Genomic DNA, 22,850 nt, shown 5'->3' on the forward strand with positions numbered 1-22,850 from the left:
GTCCACCAGTTTATTCTGAGCTGAGCTTACTTGTTTCAGTTAGAACATTTGTTGACTCTTGCTCCTGCTACTCCTTCACCATCTAACTGTATGTTTGCTGTCTCATCTTCCTTGCTTATGTACCCTCCCTCTTTTAGTTTAGAAATTCTAAGAACACTTGATCACAAACATAAATCTAAATATACATACCAAGCTTTACCTGTTCCTTTTAGAACAACAGGTCAAAAGTGTTACCATGAGCTCTCCAGGACATCCAAAGTAGCTGTTAGGGGAAGGTAGGGCAACACGCCTGCTTCTGGACTGCAGAAAAATGGACTGCCTGTCTTGACCAGACAATCATACACAGGGGGTGACCACTCAGGGTCCTGAGCTCCCTTATGTCTTTATAAGTATACAAAGTGAAAACCATACACTGTGGGAAGAACCAGTTCCAGGGTATGCTGGGGGAGCTACCCACATAAAGCAGCACACGGTATAGCCAGAACAGAAGGCTAACATTTTCAGGAAAGAAAAAAATACATATTAAAATAGAGAACAGAAATTCAAGAAAGAGGAAATGTCTGGAGAAAAAAATATTATTTGGTACTCCAGCTGCTTTTATGTTTGATAACTATGGTAATTTAATTTGTAAACATTTGAAAAGAAAATGGGGAACATCTGGTATTTCCAAGTTGAATATTTTTGCATCATAAAGCAGAAGTTCCATGCAATAGACTTAATAGAATAAATATGTAGTATATTTAAGTAAAATTTAGAGGGGCTGTAAAAAAAATGACTGTATTGCAAATTTACAAGAGATTAGTAAGATAGTTTTGTAAATTATTTTCAGAACTGAAAAAATATACTAAAAGTTAAAAACTCAGAAACTCTTGCAGATTATATCAAAACTAAAGACAATCCCAAAGAATCAAACTTTTCTAAACTCTATGGACCCATCTACCCTTCTCTACCTTTGTTTCCTCTGCAAGGAAAACCTCACTTCCCTCTGCTTTTATTTATTTATTTTTTAAAACTTATGTATTATGTATACAGTATTCTGTCTGCATTATGTGCCTACATATATACCTGCATGCCAGAAGAGGGCACCAATTCTCATTATAGATTGTTGTGAGCCACCATGTAGTTGCTGGGAATTGAACTCAGGACCTTCAGAGGAACAGCCAATGCTCTTAACCTCTGAGCCATCTGTCCAGACCTTATTTATTTATTTTTAAGTCACACTTTCCCCATCTATTCATCACTAGGAATTACCAGGTGGAATAAATTTCACACACAAAAGATAAAACCTTGAGGGAAAACTGATCCTGATATCATCTAAACTTGAATAAAACCTGAATTAAAGTGCAAATCTGAAGTTTCCTAAGTCATATCAGGAGTCTTTTGAATTTTCTAAATTTTAGATCGCCCTGTTAACTTATACACCAGTTCTTCTGACCTTAGCTATTTAAAGATTTCTATGTGTAAGAATCTCCTCTGTTCATTAGTTCTTTTTTTTTTTTTAAGTAAAGGTGTGAGCCTAAGCCTCTACAAGCTTTACTTCTTTGCATTCCCCTATGACCATCCTCTACATTGTTCTACCAAGCACGCACTCTAGTGTAACTGTGTTCTAGCTGTCCGCGCACTCTAGTGTAACTGTGTTCTATCTGTCCGTGCACTCTAGTGTAACAGTGTTCTATCTGTCCGTGCACTCTAGTGTAACTGTGTTCTATCTGTCCGTGCACTCTAGTGTAACAGTGTTCTATCTGTCCGTGCACTCTAGTGTAACTGTGTTCTATCTGTCCGTGCACTCTAGTGTAACAGTGTTCTATCTGTCCGTGCACTCTAGTGTAACAGTGTTCTATCTGTCCGTGCACTCTAGTGTAACAGTGTTCTATCTGTCCACGCACTCTAGTGTAACAGTGTTCTATCTGTCCGTGCACTCTAGTTTAACAGTGTTCTAGCTGTCCGTGTACTCTAGTGTAACAGTGTTCTAGCTGTCCGTGCACTCTAGTGTAACAGTGTTCTAGCTGTCCGTGCACTCTAGTGTAACAGTGTTCTATCTGTCCGTGCACTCTAGTGTAACAGTGTTCTAGCTGTCCGTGCACTCTAGTGTAACAGTGTTCTATCTGTCCGTGCACTCTAGTGTAACAGTGTTCTATCTGTCCGTGCACTCTAGTGTAACAGTGTTCTAGCTGTCCGTGCACTCTAGTGTAACAGTGTTCTATCTGTCCGTGCACTCTAGTGTAACAGTGTTCTATCTGTCCGTGCACTCTAGTGTAACAGTGTTCTAGCTGTCCGTGCACTCTAGTGTAACAGTGTTCTATCTGTCCGTGCACTCTAGTGTAACAGTGTTCTATCTGTCCGTGCACTCTAGTGTAACAGTGTTCTATCTGTCCGTGCACTCTAGTGTAACAGTGTTCTAGCTGTCCGTGCACTCTAGTGTAACAGTGTTCTATCTGTCCGTGCACTCTAGTGTAACAGTGTTCTATCTGTCCGTGCACTCTAGTGTAACAGTGTTCTATCTGTCCGTGCACTCTAGTGTAACAGTGTTCTAGCTGTCCGTGCACCCTAGTGTAACAGTGTTCTATCTGTCCGTGCACTCTAGTGTAACAGTGTTCTAGCTGTCCGTGCACCCTAGTGTAACAGTGTTCTATCTGTCCGTGCACTCTAGTGTAACTGTGTTCTATCTGTCCGTGCACTCTAGTGTAACAGTGTTCTATCTGTCCGTGCACTCTAGTGTAACAGTGTTCTATCTGTCCGTGCACTCTAGTGTAACAGTGTTCTATCTGTCCGTGCACTCTAGTGTAACAGTGTTCTATCTGTCCGTGCACTCTAGTTTAACAGTGTTCTAGCTGTCCGTGTACTCTAGTGTAACAGTGTTCTAGCTGTCCGTGCACTCTAGTGTAACAGTGTTCTATCTGTCCATGCACCCTAATGTAACTGTGGGTAGTCTTTTCTAGGGAGCACTTCCTAAATTGGATGTCCCCAGTACCCTGTTTACTTCCAGGCATTGCTGTCTTGGCTTCCTCCCCTACCACTGTAATAAAACATGTAACAAAAGGAGCATAAAGGGAACACAGGGCTTCCTGGCTCATAGTTCAAGGTACACTGTATCACAGCGAGGCAGGCAAGGCAGCAGGAACTTAAAGCAGATGCTCCATCTGCATTCACAACTATAGAAATAGCAATAAACGCAAGCTAGTGCTCAGCCCACTTTCTCCATCTTACATCCCCTGCCAGCAAACAGTCCCTCCAACAACTGAGTACAGGGCTCAGGAAATACATCAACAAATATTTTAACTAAAAAATTTATTCTTAACTACTCGGGATCACTGGTAGTAAGAATAAAGGAAATTCCCACAAATGAGTATTTTCTATCCATCACATTCACATTTTGAAAAGGAAGAAGAGAAAATTGCCAATATGAAGCTTTGGCAAGGGTGGAAAGAAACTGATGAGGCATGTTTTCAAAAGCTGGTATAGCTGAGTAAATATTTTTTCTATAAGAAATGTACCAGCAGTAAATGTTGTATGAAAGAAGAGTGAAAAAAGGATACCCACTGGAAAAGCTCTTGTGTCTAGAATGAAATTACTATAAAGCCCAAAACAACATCTAGACAGCACCTCCTCCTCATCGCTACAACCAAAACTTTGTGATTACAAACTGCACTGTGCCATGTCCAGGGAAAGCAGAAGGCCAGAAAAGCAAGGTGGTAGCAGCTCAGCTGCCTTCAAGAGGTTGTAGATGGTTCAGAAAATGCTGAGCATTCTCTCTAAAGTATTATAGCCATGAGAAACAGAGGTGATGTCGCATTAAAATCACTGCCAAATCAGGCAGGAAGCTGGGTATTATGGTACTCTAGTGCTTCTGCACTCAATTCTGCAACCACTTTTTGTCTAACTTAAATACTAAGAAGCCGATTGGTACTTATCACACTATAGCTGGTATTATTGTGATTAGGCCTGATCTAATTAATTTGTGAATAATTGGGCTTTGGCTGGTCTTCTGGAGAAGCCGGGTTTGAGCAATGCCATGGCAGCTCACAACCATCTGCAGCTCCAGCTGTTTGGAATCTGATGCTCTCTTCTGACCTCCATGTTCAACAGGTACAATTATGGTGCACAAATATCCATGCAGGCAAAAGACACATACACATAAAAAATAAATTAAAAATGTACCGCACATCTTTAAAAAAAAAAAGATGGCTGGAGAGATGGCTTAGTGATTAAGAGCACTAGTAGCCCTCTCCAGTATCAGGGGGTTTGAAACCCAAAAGTGGTACGCATGCACACAGGCAAAAGACCTATACACAAAATTATTTATAATAACTATTATTATATTATTGTTATAAAATAATAATTTAAAACTTTAAACAAACATGTAAGAGGAAAAAACAACGTAAGTGGGGTGGTTGCAGATCCACACAAACCAAAATTGCCAACACACTTTAATGAATGGAACTGACAGACAGCTGTGCTGACAACCCTGAAACTTTACTGTAACACACACATTAGACTGACATGGAACTTACCAATTAATTGTGACCAACTTGAAGCAAGGTGGCTCCTATGCTGAGGTATCCTCACATAGCTGTAGAATAAAACTTGCCTTTTCTATTTAAAAGCCACTCCCTTTTTTTCCCCTCTAAACAAGTAGTCTAAGCCAGCAAGCAGGGTTAGAAAGAGAAAAAGAGGATACAGACGCAGAGCAAACAGCAGACAGTGGAGGATCAGATCTTGGCGCACACTCCTTCAGCCTGGAGGCTCTGACCTGCAGTTGCTGAGAGCTGTCGCTGAGACTGTCCTCCCGTCTCCGGGCCTCCTCCAGCATCTGCGCACTCTTCTTCTTCTCCACCTGTTCCTTGTGCTTCAGATTCGCTACTTTCTTATTCTGGTCCTTCACTTGCCTGTTGATGGAGACAGGAAGACAAAGCGTTTTGTGAATGCACAGGAGGCACATGTTTATTTACATGCCTGCCAGTGACAAGGAGCATCAGGAGAGCAACAAGAGACACCTGATGCAAATTCCATTTTTTTTCCTATCTAAGGTACCAAACTATACACAATAACATTGCAGTTTTCTAATAGAAATGTATTCTAGCACATACAATGAAATTTCAGAATAAAAGAAAGGCACAGGAGGGCATGAAACCCAGAAGCAGTCTTTTGATATCAATGTACTGAAATATTAGCTGATTAAGATATGTCCTTGAAATAACATCACAGTCTTATCCTTATTAAATACACCAAACACTCAATAGGCAATAACTCCTGGATATGTGTATGAAAATAACGATGTAAGTAGTCAGGAACTTAGTGGAGAAAAACAAAATGCTCTTGTATATTTCTGCAGCTCTCTCTCCTGCCCTCCACCTCAATACACTATCACTCTATCTTTCACTGTGAGTATCTCAACGGCATTACATTCAGCTTTATGTTTAAAACACCCTTCCTCTCGTTACGTATGGTGATTCACGCCTAAAGACTCCATATTTGCAAAGGGAGGAAGGACAGCTGTGAGTTTAAGGCCAGCCTCAGATACAGATATCTATTTTCAAACAAGTAAAATAAAAATCCTTTCCTTCTGTTACACACACATAGATGCTTCATTAGTTTGTACATTTTCTAATTTTATAAGATTTCCCAAGAAACTACTACTTATTTTCAATGTTTTGTCTGAGACTCAAGAGTTATCAGTGAAAATGGCATGGGTGAGGCTGGACCAGCATGCGGGCCAGAGAGAAACCTAAGGACCCATCCCGTGGAATGGATACCGGAAGGTTCACTCTTTTGTCCTTTTAACCTTTTTTCCTTCTTGTGTAAGCTAGTTGGGTTGTATAATAAAGTTTAATTATTAAGAAACAGAGGGAAAAAAAAAAAAAAAAAGAAAATGGCATGGGGTTTTGGTTTTTGTTTGTTTGCTTGGTTGGTTAGTTGGTATTTTGAGACAGTGTTTCTCTGTGTAACCTTGGCTATCCTGGACTCACTTTGTAGACCTGCTGGTCTCAAACTCAGAGATCCACCTGCCTCTGCTTCCCCGAGTGCTGGGACTACAGGTACGAGCCACTGAGCCTAGCTGACATGGATATTTTAACCTCTCACTTTTTACAATAATATCAAATTATGGATGGAATCTTTTAATCCATTCTCAAGGTAATGTACAACTGGGTTCTTCCAACTCTCTTGCTATGACAACCAATGCTACAAGGTGCAAAGTAATAGACCTATGGAAGAGTCTGTCCAAAGGTTAGGTCCAAAACCCAGACTGCTAGGTCACCTAGGACACCTTTACTAATTCTCTCTCATAGGAAATGCCTATCTGTCAGCACATGTCACCACATCAACTAATGTTTGGCACTATCTACACAGTGTCTCCAAGTGTTGCACTTTTCTGAAGGGCTGGGGTGGAATGTTGACATGAAGCCCAGGATCCGGCACATATGCTCTATATCCTCAGCCCAGCCCATTAAAGTTCTAAAATGCCAAGTTCTTCTTTCCTGATGGTTGTTCAATCTCTATGAGCCCCCGGGAGTGCTGCGTAGTTGATTCTGTGGGTTTTCTTGTGGTGTCCTTGATCCCTCTGGGTCCTACAATCCTTGTCTCCCCTCTCCCACAGGATTCCCCAGGTTCTGCCTACCGTTGGGTCTCTGCATGAGCTCCTGTAGGTTGCTGGATGAAGTCTTTCTGGGACATCTTTTTTTTTTTTAATGGCAGAACTCTTACATGTTGTCTAAAAATTTTTCTCCCAACCTGTGAGCGATTTTTTAAATTGCTTTATGTTACATTTGTATTTATAGAATTCAAAATTTACGCTTTTGATTTCAAACTGTATTACAAATTTATAGTAACCAAAATAATATGGTCCATGGTATATAAGTGGACATAGCCACCATTAAAACAGAATGGATAGCATACGAAGTCCTTGCATTTAGAATCAATTAGTACTGATGAAGGTGCTGAGAACACACGGTGAGGAAAGACTAGTTTCTTCAATGAACAGTGCTGTAAAATGGATCTACAGGAAAAACAGTGGGCTTGGATCCATATTTTCACATCATATAATAATTACTAAACACTTAGATGGAAAACCAAAAACTGTAAAACTACCAGAAAATAGCATAAAGAAGACAATTCCTGAGCAATAAGCAATGCATTTTTGTATCAAAAGTACTCACTGCAAAGCAGAGATTTTGCCGGGGATAGTGTCACACACCTTTGATCCCCGCACTGGGCAGGAAGAACTCTGTGTGTTCTAGGACAGCCTGGTCTACAAAGGGAGTCCAGGACAGAGAAACCCTGTCTCAAAAAAAATCAAAAAACCAAAAACCAAAAAAGCCAAAAAGTAAAGCAAAGAAAGAAAGAAGAAGAAGAAGAGAAGGAGGAGGAGGAGGAGAAAAAAAAAGAAACAAAAAGATTTTATCAAACTAAAAAACAAGTACATGTCATACAGCAGAGTAAAAAGAATCCCACAGACAGAATGGCAGAAAGCATTTGCAAATGAGAAAATAAACCTGATAAGGAGTTAGTATACAAATTAAGAAAACAATTCATTTCACTAACAAAAATAAATTTAAGAATACGTACAGGATGTTGGACAATGGCACACACAGTTCAAGATACATGAAGGCTAAAGCACAAGACCAGTCCAAGCACAACAGAAGTATCAATCTTGAAGAGGGTGAGGTTGGGGTTTGAGGGTAGTAAATGAGCAAAAAAATTGACATCTTACAAAACAAAATGTAAAATACTAAATTTTATATGGGGAAAGTGCTCAACGACAAAGGAATAACTATCTACGTATGAAAACATATTCAACATTACAAGAAAATGCAATCAAACCCACAAGATAGCACCTCTTATAATGGCTACACTAAAAACAACAACAGACAGCAAGAGTTGGTGAGGATGTGGACAAGCAGAATCCTGGTAAAGTGGAAACTGTATGGCAGTTCCTCAAAAACTTATAAATGGTGCCACACGAGTATCCCAGAGGCTGGGACAGAATAACAGATCACAAGTTTGAGACCAGTCAGGCTTATATAGTAAATTCCAGGTCAGTTTATACTATAGAGTAAGGCCCTGTCTTGAAAAAAACAAAACAAAACAAAACAAAAACTAAAAACCAACAAGCCAATATATCCTTTTAAAAAGAACTGTGCAGGCCTGCCACCTCAGGCTGAGGAGAGAGGATCACAATTCAGAGCCTGCCTGACTACAGAGTGAGTTCAAAGCCAGCAAGGCCAACTTTGTGAAACTCTGTTTCAAATAAAAAGTAGGCCCATCAGCATGCCACCACGGGTAGGAGAGAAGCTCCAAAGACCCATCCCTTTGTGGAGCCCTGAGTAGTTAACACCTGCTGAGGAAGAGGGAGTCAAGAGGAAATGCTGAATTCATGACAGGAGACAAAAAATAAAAAATTTGTTTTATGACAGAATCTGCACCACTAAAAAGGTAGCAAGAACTTCACTTTGTCATCAGAAATATTTACAGGTATCCACTAGAGACAAAACAATAAAAACATGACCATTAAAGGAAATAAAAATAACTTATATTTGATTTTCCAACTTCCTACTTTTTTTAGTATTTCCAAAATATAGTATTCTAACATTTAATAGTAATGATGACGACGACAACGACAACCACCACCACCATATTGGGGACTTGACGTTAGAAAAGTCAAAGAAATAAAGAAAAAACTGGTTTTTATATATCACACTGCTTATTTTTTAAATTCTTCGTATATTTTCACCACTTTATGTATAAATTCTTTTTACTTTGTATCTGAGAGCTATTCCAGATGGCGACTGTAGCAAGACCTGGTTATTGGAGACATTGTGACACACGAAGTAAAGAACCCACTTAAAACCACTGGATTGGCTTTTGGTTAAAGGCATATATTACAGGCTAAATATTTGATCCAATCAAAGCAAAATTTACTTTTCAGCACTTTTAAAAATCATAATTATATCTTAAAGTAAAAAAAAAAAATCTAGATTTACTCTTTACAACACAGAACTAGGTCACAGTTCTGAATTTTATTTCAATGCAGGATTTAAGAAATGCATTGCTCATAATCTAGTCTCTCATATACCCCATTTCTGGGTGTTTTTAAAAATACAATGTGATTTTCAAAATACTTGATATAACATTCATATGACTGCCTTGATTAATTCCAAAAACTATAATAAAATTCTGGCAACACAAAGCATGTACCTAACATGACTGCAAATTTTAATTTTACAAGAAGTAAAATTTAAAAGATCAAGGTGCCTTTGTTTTTGTCTTTATGAGTCTTTGCTTTCCTGATTTTCTAGACATCTTAAAGGTAGGATGTGGTTGGCATTCAACACGTGGTTCCCTATTTTCACTCCCGATATCCTTCCTGTATCTTAGCTTATGGCTATCACTATTACACTCTAAAGACGAAGAATAACCATCACTGCCTCCTTCTCTGCTGACTTCTCCTGCTGTGACATGTGTACAACAAATATGAGCATGGACATACACAGATTATGTCCACAAAGCGACTACAATTAAGAAGGGCACCATTAGTTTCTTGTCTTGTTAATCACCCTTTTCAGTTATTTTCTTAGTATAGGACATAAAAAGAAATATCAAAATATATGTTAATAAAGTAAAAAGCATTTCTTGAATGTGATGTAGAAACATACATTATGAAACATCAGAACTGTGAGATAGAGATTTCATTCTTTTTGCCCCTACCAACTAAAAAACAAGTAATTTTACTTAAATATAAATTTATAAGAAAACCTAAACAAGTTAGAAAATTCATAATGTATCACCAGGGGGGAAGAGGGATGCCAATACCTTTTTGTAAGATTAAAAAAAGAAAAAAGAATAAGAAGGAAAAGAAAAAAAGAAAAACTCAAATTTCAGTTGTACTTGGACTGATCTGAGTTAAAATTAGGTAAATATACATCTTTATATCATTTCTCAAGCAGGAGGAGAAGTGAATTGATTAATATGCTATCCTTTAATTAAAAGTCACAATTGATAATTTTCCAAGATGACAATAAATAATAAAATAGTCACCAACAGATTTAATTCTCTACCACCACACGGGAGAAGCCCAATAAGGTAGAAAACAAGGAGGAAAAAGGAAATACAAGTTTATTCTCCATGATCTCTAGCACCATAAAGCTTATGAAATTGGGATTTCACAGACTGTGGTCTGCATGTTAGTGAGGGCTGCACCCTCACTAAAACCCGGCCTCTTGAAACCAAAATGTAAATAGGTTCATTTCTTCAACCATAACTACTAAAGGCTTCCTAACTCCCATATCAGTAAAATTTCTATTTGTGATATGATAATTTGTCTCTATGTTAGGGTGACCTATGTACATGCTTTACATAGCCTGTTGAACATGGCTTCTGAGAACCAGCAAGATGGCTTAGCAGAAACAGGTGCTTGCCACCAAGCCTGACAACCTGAATTCAATCCTTGGGGCACATGCAGTGGAAGGAAAGAGCAAGCTTTTAAAGGTTGGCATCTTAGCTCCATATAAATGCATTGTGACAAAAGAATGCTAAAAAGCACATACACACCACCCACACATCCACACATATTCACACAATAAATATATAAAAGCATATCCAATAATAAAATGCCTTCTTAGAGTCTAAGGCCAAAACTGCATATACTGACATAATTTGGGCCACAGTTCCTTGCAGTATATAAGTAATTATCAAACATCAGAGAAATGCATGAAAAGTAAAGCAAGTAGATCCTTCCCACTGGCGAATCTAACAAACCAGAATCAAATAAGTGTGAGGACTGAAAATTTCCAAACTTTTTCCTTTAAAATATTTATTTTTGATTTATTTATTATATATACAGTGTTCTGCCTGCATGTATGCCTACACATCAGAAGAGGATACCACATCTTATTATAGGTGATTGTGAGCCACCATGTGGGTGCTGGGAATTGAACTCAGGACCTCTGGAAGAGCAGCCAGTACTCTTAAGCACTGAGCCATCTATCCAGCCTGAAGACTGAAAATTCAAATACATCCTTAATGTGAGGAATGACTTTTGCTTTCCTTCCTCAACGCTTATGAGTGTTCTATAGAGAAAATGTCAGCACTGAGCAGGAACTGTACTCCTACAGGCTCTTTTGCTTTGGTACAAAGAAACACATAATATTAAAGTAACATGTTTAGTGTGCCATAAAAATCTCCCTAACATACTGGAACTCTTAATAATACAGTTTTACTCAGATTTGTTTTTGCCAGAGGACTTAAACTTAAGGTAGAAAAAAAGACTTAAAGCTACACAAGTCACAAGGAAAATGATAATGCTAGCATATATGGTATGCACAAATTGTATATAAAATGCTACATCTTTGGAGAAAACATTCTCTTTCATTTTATCACCCTAGGAACAGTTCCACTCATATTCCATTGATATATAAAAAATGAAACTTCATAATATTAGGGCTAGGGAAATAATTTAGAGGCTAGTCTAAAATTTCATTTCTGGCACCACAGAACTGGTATTCAAGCACAGTTTGGTGTGACTCCAACTACCATACCCTCATCGACTCTACTACAGTAAGAAGCAAAACCATGTTGATTTAGAAAAATCTGAGAATGAGGGTGGCTCTTGTACTACAGAGAATACGTCAGGAAGAAAAAAACTGCTTTATGCAGTTCTCCTATAGGACTCATGTCTTCGTTTGTCTGTTTAATGCACCTATTTTTTTTTTTAATGTTATATGAGGTTTATTAAATGAGCATGGGGGGGGGGGAGGAAAAGGGGGAGGGGTGTCCCAGAGAGAGAAAGACAGAGAGAGGAAGAATAAGAAATACACCTATTTTTAGTGGACATGCATGACATTAGTTTTTCCTTGAGAAACAATGTCTCCATTCCAAATAAATCATGATCAAAACAAAGAGTTCAAGGTGTCAGTCCTAGTGTTCTATAAATGACAAGCAGCAGCCAGCTATGGTGACAGGCGATACAACAACAACAACAACAAAAATCCAAAGAAAGTTTATAGCTTGCTATATTTTTTCCATTTCTAAAATGATCCTTAAAGAAAATCCTATCTGGCTGGGCACAGCGGTGAGCCTCTTTAATCCCAGCACAAAGGAGGCAGAGGCAGACAGATGCCTCTTAAGTTCAAAGCCACCTTTTTCTACATAGTGAGTTCTAGGCCAGACAGACTACAGTGAAACCCTGTCTCAAATAAAAATAAAAAATCTTATATGGAGTCACAGCACCTTTATGGTAGCCCGGAAGTGCAAGCATGCCATTGGACTCATGGTCTACCAACAAACATAAAACAAAACAGAAAAATCAAAATAAAACGTAGTTGAAAAGCTAGCAAGAATGTGTATGATTTCTTTTGAATCACCTGTCATAAGAAAAAATAAGCAGGCTACCAAGATGAGACTTGATAGCCTATAACCACATAGTGGGAGGGAGGGGAGAGATCCTCCTCGGTCTTAGACCTAGGGGAGGGGAACAGGGTGAAAGCGGGAGGGAGGGAGGAACGGGAAGATACAAGTGTTGGGATAACAACTGAGTTGTAATCTGAATAAATTAATTAAATAATAGAAAAAGAAAAGTTTAAAAAACTGCCCCTTTCAGCCTTGTGCTTGGCTTTTTGAGTGAATTATTATAATCCTTGAAGCACTTCTTGTCTGTTTCTTTTGCAAGCTTTTTACCCAACAGGTGATGGCTCTTGACAATATCCAGTGATTACTATTTTTTTCTGAAACTCTGTCCTCAGAACTTCAGCAGAGGTTATTTCCATCAATGAGGAAGCATCAATCAGGCCTACTGACTACCATGTCCTCTCCCAGGTATGGATCGTGTAACTATCAGACAACAGCCATGGCTGACAGAGTCCTAGTAGACGGCCATCATGGGAGCTGGAAGGAGACAGTGGAGGCGCTAGCTTAGAAGCAGCTCAGGGAACTACAATGCAGCCAAAGTGGCAATCAAGGGGGAGGAAGAATGTGACTAGAAAAACTTATCATTAACTATCTGGGAGAGTTAAACGGAGAATCCAATCCTGTGCTTTTTATTTGAAGGACTCTATCATTACTTCAAACTCAGTGCACTTTATAGATGTTCCACTTTTGTATATTCTACTGGTTTAACTTTGGTGGGTAATTTGTGCATAGAACTATAACTACTTCTAGATTTTTCCAATCTACTGTAATACAAATTTTCAAAGTATTCCCTAATAATCCTCCAAGTTTCATGAGAAACCATCATTATTATCTTCTGTATACCTTTAAATTTTATAAATTTGTATTCTCTCCCACCCACCCCCTAGCATTTCCTGTCTGTCTCTCTCTCTCTCTCTCTCTCTCTCTCTCTCTCTCTCTCTCTCTCTCTCTCTCTCTCTCTCTCCCCTGGCCTGGACCCAACTGTCCCTGTATGTCAAACAGAATTTGATTTATGAAACTAAGTACATCAACATTCTGTGCTAAGTATTTATAATCATTTTATCATCATCTTTGAATTCTCCCCTTATAAGTAAGTAGTAAACTTTTTTATCTCTTCTAACTTGGGCTTAAGTCTACTTTGTCAGATACAAGAATGGCTGCTTCTGCCTCTTTCCTGCTTCTAATTGCCTGCTGTACATACAGCCTTACATTCTTTTTGACTTAGATCCTGTGTGTAGTTTTTGCCAGTAAGGTCCATCTCTACAAACAAGCTAGATCTTGAATTTTTATGTTTAGAAGAGGAAAGAGTTTGTGTGTGTGTGTGTGTGTGTGTGTGTGTGTGTGTGTGTGTGTGTGTTTGGTTCGTTTATGTATGTACACCACATATGTGCCAGGTGCCTGTAGAGGCCAGGAAAGATTATCAAGTCCCTTGGAACTGGAATTATTTAATATTGTAAATCACTACACAGGTGCTGGGAATGGAACCTGGATCCTCTGCAAGAGAAGCAAGTATTCCTAACTGCTGTACCATCTCTCTGGTACCTGGCTCTTGAATTTTGAATCACTTATTTGGTTTATATTCTTTGCTTAGGAAACTAGGAATGTTAACATTCAGGAGTACTACTAAAAGATATTTGCTGATTTCTGTAATTTTGAGTATTTTCTTGGTTTGTATTTTAGTTTCTATTTTGTGATAAATACCATGACCAGAAACAACTTGGGAGAAAGTGGTTTACTTCATCTTGTCTCTAAATAACAGCATATTGCTGAGGAAAGCCATGGCAGGAACTGTAGCAGAGCAGGAGCCTGGAGGCAGAAACTGAAGCAGAGACCATGGAGGAGCGCTTCATGGCTTGCTCTATAGCCTTACAGCATGCAGGACCACTAGCCATGGGGTGCACAACCCACAATAAGCTGGGCCCTCCTACATCAAACATCAATCAAGAAAATGCCCCATAGGCCAATGTGGTGGTGGCATCTCTTTAATTGAGATTCCCTCTCCCTATAAAACTAGCCAGCACATTTGGTTTATTTTCCTTGCTTTATTGCAGGTGATTACTGGTATCTGATTCTTTTCTAGTTCTTGTCTGATGCTCTATTGCTCTCGTCAGATTTTTATGTTGCTATAATCTAGAGCCGTGACCGCCTCTTTTCCCTCCTCCCTCCTGTGGAAAGAACTCCTTTAAGTACCTCTTGTACTGCTGGGTTTTTGGTCCTTGATTGCTTTCGTTTGTGCACATCTTGAAAAGTCTTTATTTTTCCATCAATTAAAAAATATGCATTTGGTAGATATAATCTTGTTTGACAGTTATTTTCAGGATTTAAAAAACAGGATTCTAATCTTTCCTAACTTTTAGGGTTTCTGCTAGGAGCACTGAGATTGCTCCAATGAATTTGTATTTATAAATGCATTTGTGTTTTTTTCTGGAAGCTTTTGATACTTCCTTTGCTCTACAGTTTTCACACTTTAACCAGGGCATCTCCTGGGCAGTTGTTTTCTTACCCTGTCTATCTGGTGTTCTTGATGCCTCCCATACGTGCACATGTTCCCTTAATGTGGAAATGTTCTGATTTGATTTGCTGTTTGCTCTATGCCTCAAGTTTCTGTCAGCATTCCCTCCCTAGGCAATTGGACTCATTGGGTCGCTTTCTTATTCATGCCCCAAAGCTCTTGGTTGCTATTGTCTAAACGCACTTTTCTTCAACCTTATATTCTAGTACTCACGTTTTTCTGCAACATGATATTGTATGTTGGTGAAGCTTTCCAATGCATTTTTTATTTAGGTTTTTTTTTCCATTCTCTTTTTGAACATCTCAATTTTCTGCATACATTTTCTGTTTTTCAGTTTCTCATCCACACCATTGGTTTTCTTGCAGATGCCAAACACATTTCTTTACTCCATTCATTCGTTTGTTTGAATCCCCTTTGAAGTGCATGACCATTTCTAAATGTAGCATTTTAAATTCTTTGGAATTCCCATTATTTCATTAACTTGGTTTCAGTTACTGAAGAACTGTAGGTTTTGAAAGGTGTCTATAGCTTCCTTTTCCATACTGTTCTTGTGTCTATTTTATACTGTGTATGTGAAAAGATGGGAAGGTTTTTAAAGGTTTATTTCCCTCCATTAAAGGGGTCATCTTCTCTTCAGTTTATGTTCCCTACTACTAATAGGAGATGGGATAGACAGCAGTGATGAGACTGTGATGAAAACTGACAACAAATCAAATAGTCAAAGCAAACAAAAAGCAATCAGGTACTTTTTTTTGGAACATGGTTCAAGAATGGAGTCTTGTGAGAAGAATTTTAAGTACATGTGAGAAAACGTCAAGAAAACACGACCATTTTCCCTGTACCCCTATGCGCTAGTACTTAGATTAACTCATTTAATCTCCACATTTAATAATCATCCCAATTTTATAGAGTAAAATTACATATAAGAATCCTAGGAAAACCTCAAATAATCTGGGGCTACTTTTCAGTCATATACTATAAAGAGACAGGAAGATCAGAAATTTAAGACCAGTATGCGTTACCTGTTTAAACACCTTGTCTGGGGGAAAAAATTAACTAAAACAAAATATCACAGCTAAGTATCATTTGGTTGCCTGAACCTGGGGCAATCATGTTCTTTGTGCCTGCTTCCTCATGAGAGTAATAACCTGTCCTGCTTAGCGCTAGCCATTAAGCATTGAAAGATGGGTGCTTTCATACACAGGAACTACATATCACTTCACTATTATGATAAGAAAATTGTTAGGTAATATATATAATATAAACAAGTTTATAAATTTAACTCTACCATAATTTTTATATTTCAATTTATGTTGTTATTACTCCTTTTACTCTGCTTAAATTCTTAACCAAGACATCATTAATAAAGTGCTAACAAGATGAAAACAATTTCTCCCACGCTAGTCCCTGGTAGCTCTTTTACACTTTCAGTTCTTTCAATCATGTATCCTGATTATTCTCATTATATTCCAATGAACAAAAGTTTGTGCCCATTGCTATGCAGAGTGTACTCTTTTGACATTTTGTATACTCAGAACTAAATTTCTACACATCATTTTCCTCGATCGGATTCATTCATCTTAGTCCCTATTAGAATGGAAAATAATGTTAGTAAATGAAACTCAATTATATTCTCTTTGTTTTATAGCAAGCATACTGACCTTGAGGTGAGACTGAAGAAAACAGCAAATCCAGGAAGAAAATGTGAAAGAGAAAGTTGAAAGAATTAATAAGGACAATATTTAAAAATGCTAACATTCATGAATGTTAGGCACAAAACACAGAATAAAGAGGATAGGATCATGCAAATTTCTCACAGGTGCTAAAAATCATAATTCCAAATCTCAACAGATACATTTGCTATGTATCTGAGCTTAATACATTGATGAAAGAGTTTAATACTTTGATGAAAATTCTTTTCAAATGTTTGTCCAAAGCTGACCATTTCTTGTAGGTGGGGCAGAATTTCTTAAAGACAAAGGGGGAGGATGACAATTATCTCATTTAAATAGCTAAAACTGGTATTAGTTGTGGTTTGAATTTTAAAATTGTATACTTATTTTGCATGCATGTGTGTAGGCACATGTACACATGCTATGGTATGTGTGTAGAAGTCAGAGGAGAACTTGTAAGAGTCTATACTCTCATTCCACATGTGCCTTTCCTTTCTGAAGGTCAAATTCAGGTTTATCGGACTTGTAGCAAGCACCTTTACCAGTGGCGCCACCTTGCCAGCACCAGCATTAGAGGTTTTATATTAGGCATCAGCATTCAGCCAGCTGAGTTTTTTTCACTGTTCCTTATGACTGGTTACTCGCTCACCACCCTATCTCATGAAGAGGACTCAAGTCATAGACAAAGAACCACACTGACAGCTTCAGTTCCTCTTAGATTACAAAACCAATATCCTGAAAAGAATTTGAAGTAGTTTCCTCAAAGTCAAATTTCCTTAATCATAACTAGTGTTCCTCAATCCACATCTGCTAAAACCTTTGAATAAAACAACCTAACAGCAATAATGACCAACAATGGCTCTATTTTTAAAATTTTCATTTCCAACACTGGCCAGCATTAAGACCTGCAAAGTAGCCATGTTTAATAGCCCTCCACAGCACAAAAGCTCTGTGAGTCATCATCGCCTTTTGTAATGGGCAGGTTTCTCTTTCTGAAAATTAGTCAGTATAACTGAAACCAGTACTACTACCTCAGCAGTTAAGATTTATAGTGCCCAATGTCATCATGATTGTTTTCATGACCTAATTTTTACTTAAAGAACAAAAACAGAGCATTCATTTCTTTCTGCCCTCAGCTGCAGACACACTGGAACCACCATTCTCACATCCCACCACCATGCATTTACCACCATGATGAACTACACTCTCAAACCAGGAGCCAAAATAAATCTTCTTCCTTTAAATTGCTTCTTGTAAGAAATCTGGTTACCACAACTAAGTAACTAATACAGTAAATTGCTACCAAGGAGTGGGACTGTTGATGTAATACACTGGACCATGTGGTTCTTTGGCATTTGGAACTGGTTTATGAAAGTAATGTGGAAGAGTTTGAAGCAGGATGCTAGAGAAACCCCAGATTGCAAGCCAAAATTAATGGGCAATTCTGGTAAGAGTTTGGAAGACGCAGATGCCAACAGAAATGCAGACAGTAAAGACCCAGCTCAGAAGGCTTCAGAGGGTAGAAGACAGAGAGTGAACTAAAGCCCACTCATATTCTCGCAAATGTTTTTCTTGTGTTCCTCCATGTCCTACAAACTTAAGTGAGGGTGAATTCAAAAGCAATGAACTAAGCTGTTTAAGCTGTTTGGTAGGAAAAAAATTAAGATCACATAACACACAGACCAATTGCTCTTACTCAGATTTATGTAATACAGAGCAGAAATATATAGGGATATATTTCTTAAATATATGCACTTAGGCAAGAAAAAGAACAAACATGAGTTTAAAGTTATCAACAAGAGTGGAGGAAGTAAGTTTAGTAAAGTGATTAACACAGTGAAGGAAAAACCTTACACTTCACGCTTGAATAACAGAAAAGGTTCCCTGAGGACAAGACCTGTCTAAGGATCCAGAGCTCACAAAAATGCATCCCTTTAAAAGGGAGCCTGTAGTCCTCACCTGTAATTCTGAGACAGAGAAGGCAAGAGTTCAAAGCCTGGGGGCGTGGGGGTGGAAGCGAGGGGCTTCAAAGACCCCCAGAGGTGGGGTGTTTGGCAACTACTGACACAGTGGGTACCTGCCTGCCGCACAAGCATGAGGGTAGGGTCTGAGCTCAGATGCCAGGACCATCATAAAAGCTAAGAATGCTGGCACACATCTCTACCCCTCCATTTGGGAACAAAGACAGTGGTTCATTGGCCAGCAGGCCTTGCCCAAGTTGGAAGCCCCAGGTTTGGTAAGAGACTTTCCTCATTTCAAAAAATAAAGTTATTAGAGAGCAAAAGAGAAGATGCTTGATGTTGACCTATGGCTTCCACGTGTGCTAAGGATAAAAACATCCATTTTTATGTTATCATTTAAGCATACTTGATACTAAGATACATTTTAGAATTCTGTAGGAATCCTTTACCATATATCAAAGTGTCAAACACATGGTTTAAAGGCAAAGATTGGCCAATCTACTGATAAGTAACAGTTCCTAATGATCTTTTACTATTGTTCTTGAGGATACAAATGGCCAGTCATTTAGGATCAGTACTAACATTGACATCTAAAGATGCCAGCCTTTCTAAAAGACATGATTAAAATTTCAGCATATTCCTGCTAATAATGAATAAATAAAATCTTATTTTTATCTATTGTATTTATCATTTATCATTATTTCACCTGAGCATCAAAACACAATTCTTCATTAGGCTGGAATGATGGCTCAGTAGTTAAGAGTGTTGGCTGCTCTTACAGAGATCATGGTATTAGTTCCCAGTACCAAAATAAGATGGCTCACAACCTCCTACAACTTCCATTTTCAAGGGGTCTGAAGCCCTCTGGCTTCCAGGAGCACTTGCATACACACAAACTCATGCAGGCACACATTCATAAATAATTTTAAAGTAAGAAGCATATATTTTAAATTTTCCACACACACTTCTTGAGTGCATTTCAGGGCTAAATAGCTGCACATTGAATTTTAATTAATATTAATAATATTAAATCTTCAATTTTAAAGGAAAAAAACAACAATAAGAAATCCACAAAAACAAAACTATAACAAATTTTAAGATGCTGGACCTACTAGGGACTTTGGGAAGATGACAACAGGTGATAGAAGAACTAAGTTTGTAAATCCATGTAATTTGTTCTTATTAAATGAAAATGAAACTGACCAAAAAGACAAAAGCAAGCAGCTTACTCAGAAAGAAGCTGAAGCAAACAGGATCAGGTAAAAGAACAGCCTTTCTTTCCTTTCCTTTTGGCCTTTTCATTTCTTTAAGAAGATCATTATCCTCCTCGCACCTTTCCATGTGCTGAGATTGCAAGCATGTAGGGCCACATCCATCTTCCTATTAGTTCTTTGATGCCGTGAAGGCCTAGTTACACAACACTGTGTTTACCAAGGACATATTCTTTTGTAGTATCTCCTCTTGGCTTTGTACCATCCATTCGCACTCTCAGCAAACACACGCTGGGCTCTACTTTATGCCACTCACTTAGGATTCAGAAATAAACAACATTTCTACACTTTGGAAAATGATGTTCATAAACATTCCTTTGAAACTGCTTTTTGAGATAAACATATACTGAGCCAAGTGTTTCTATTCTTGTCGGTTTAGAACTGTAGATCCACCTTGTACCCAAAATTTGTCTCGCCTACGAGAAGCATAGGGATAAAGATGGAGCAGAGATTGAGGGAATGACAAACCAATGACTAGCCCAATTCAAGACCCACCCCATTGGAGAGAGCCAACCCCTGACAATGAGAGAGAGAGAGAGAGAGAGAGAGAGAGAGAGAGAGAGAGAGAGAGAGAGAGAGAGAGAGAGAGAGCACACACACACTGTAGATTGAAGACCGGTACAGCAGCCTACAGTATGATCTATGGCATCAAACAATAAACTTAAATTTTAAAGTATTGGAAAAGGAATATGTATTTTTTTCATTATAAACTATTATCACATAATAAATCTCATCTGGTGGAATTATTTGAAATCTACATGAAGGTCTGAGATTTCAGGCAAGAAAATCTTTTAAAATACAAACAAAAAACCTGACCAGGGAATTATGTATCTCATTATCTGACTAAAGCAAGTACATCATTAAAAGTGCATAAGAAGCAGGAGGTGGAGACAAATAGTATAACCAGTTGTGGTTTGAATGAAAATGGTGCTCATAGACTCTGGTGTGGCCTTGGTGAAGTGGGTGTGGCGCTGTAGGAAGTGTATCACTGGGGGTAACACTGAGGTTTCAGCTCTCTGCCCGATGCCTGTAAATCCAGATGTAGAACTCTCAGGTACTTCTTCACCATGTCTGCCTATCTGCCACCATGCTCTCTGCCATGACAATAATGAACTAACCTCTGAACTGCAAGCCATCCACAATTAAATGCTTTCCTTCGTAAGAGTTGCTGTGGTTATGGTGTCTCTTCACAGCAATAGAACAGGGACCGAGACAGCAGTCAATTCCTTCAAGGAGCTTCACTGTGAAGTGCACTGGAGAGTTAGAGCAACAGTATACAAGAGAGTGCGTCCATGATAATTAGGGCAGGGTTCTAGCAGAAGCTGAAGCTGGGGATCATGGGAATGCTGAATGACAGATGATCTGGAGTTCACTGAGGAGGCTGACTGTTCAAAGGGAAGAGACAGAGCCTTTCTACCACTGTGACCAAGAGCCAATGATGAGCAAAAATAGGATTGTGGATTTGGAAAAAAAAAAAAAAAAACAAGGGTCTTGGCTAATAATTTCTATATTTTCAGTTTTAAAGAAAGAGATGAGGAGAACGTCGAGACAGAGGTTGGGAAAGGCAGATAACTCAGCTTGTTATGCAAAGATGAAAACCTGAGTTCAATCCTTAGAACTCAAATTGAAAAACAAAACAAAAATACAACAACAACAGGCATATGAACACATGCTTGTAATCCCAGAATTATGGCAGCAGTGACAGGCAGATCTCTGGTTTATTGCCAAAATGAAAACTGGGTGGTGCGTGAATAATGACCCCTGAAATGGACCTCTGGCTCCCACATGTGGACATGTGAGTGCATACTCAAATGTGCACTTTGTGCACATGGACACACACATAAATGCACAATCTAGAGGCTGAAGAGTTAAAAAGAATGGGCAGCGGGCTGGTAATAAGGCTTGGTGAACCTGCTAATCCTCACTCCTAAGTTCACACTAATGAAAATACAGGCACAGACTGAAGAAAAAGGACAGATCCAGAAGAACTGGCATCAGAGGCTTGGCTGAATCTTGACAACAGGCCCCTTCTGAATCAAGGAGACTTAATCTGTGGATTTCTCTGGGCCTGCACCCTGCTGCTTGGTAGAGCCCACAAAGATTGCCAGGCAAAGGAGTAACTCCTTGAAAATTCCAAAGCAGTTGGCAGAGTGGCAGTTGATGGGCTAGGTGAAGGGTTCCCAGTAGAGTTGTACTGCTGCAGGAAGAGAGGCACAAGGGACTCTGAGCTGTGACCCAGCAGCAGAGCAATCTACCTGCCAATAAGTCAGTTTAGAGTAAGTCTTTTGAACAGAAATTAGGTATAAGTCTTCTTAATTAAAACACAAGAATAATTATGACCAATCCATAATTGTCAACTTGTACGAAAGAGGCCAGCACACAAGTGCTTACCCAAAGTGTCCATATTCCCTTGTCGTCTTCTTCTCTTTTGGTCCCTCTTCATCAGCCACCCCTTTGCCAGGCCCGTCAGCAAGCCCTGTGGCCACCAGCTCACTCTGGCAGCTACCTCCCCTACTACTAGTGCATGAACTGCTCAGGTATCAGCTGGCAGAGTGCTAATGCTCACACAGTACACATATTAGAAACCAAAATGGTAATCTTCAAGGAGGAAGGACAGCTAATGTTTTGTAGATACAGTTTCAGTGTTGGGATATAAAATCACTGGGCAGATGAGTAGGGTTGACGGTTTCATACTTAATGCCACAAAAATAATTCAACAGTAGAATTTGTACTTGGGATATTTTACTACAATAAAGAACTCAAAGCATATATTAACTACTGTAAGCCTCAAATGATTGGTCTCCATCATATAAAAGATTATATGTAAGATAAAGCAGGACAATGCATATTCCTATAATTGTAGCACTCCAGAGGCTGAGGCAGGAGAACAACAAATTTGAAGCTAGCCTGGACTACACTAAGAGACTTTGTTCTATTTCAAAATAAAAATGAAAAGCTAAGGGAGATTATTATCTAGCATATGTAAGGCTCTGGGTTTGATTCCTAGTATAGAGAAAACACACACACACACACA

The 22,850-nt window shown here is 38.7% G+C and overlaps 1 protein-coding gene across 10 annotated transcripts in view; it reads right to left on the reverse strand.

Moving 5' to 3' along the window:
- Erc1 (ELKS/RAB6-interacting/CAST family member 1) overlaps window positions 1-22,850 on the reverse strand; it is a 259,649-nt gene that overhangs the window by 140,512 nt on the left and 96,287 nt on the right. For all 10 annotated transcript variants that reach the window (XM_051155233.1, XM_051155234.1, XM_051155230.1 and 7 more), the window contains one exon: window positions 4,751-4,886. In XM_051155233.1, the coding sequence (XP_051011190.1) occupies window positions 4,751-4,886 (136 nt within the window). The remainder of the gene's footprint in view (window positions 1-4,750; window positions 4,887-22,850) is intronic.

Source organism: Acomys russatus, chromosome 13 (assembly GCF_903995435.1).
Source record: "Acomys russatus chromosome 13, mAcoRus1.1, whole genome shotgun sequence".
NCBI lineage: Eukaryota > Metazoa > Chordata > Mammalia > Rodentia > Muridae > Acomys > Acomys russatus.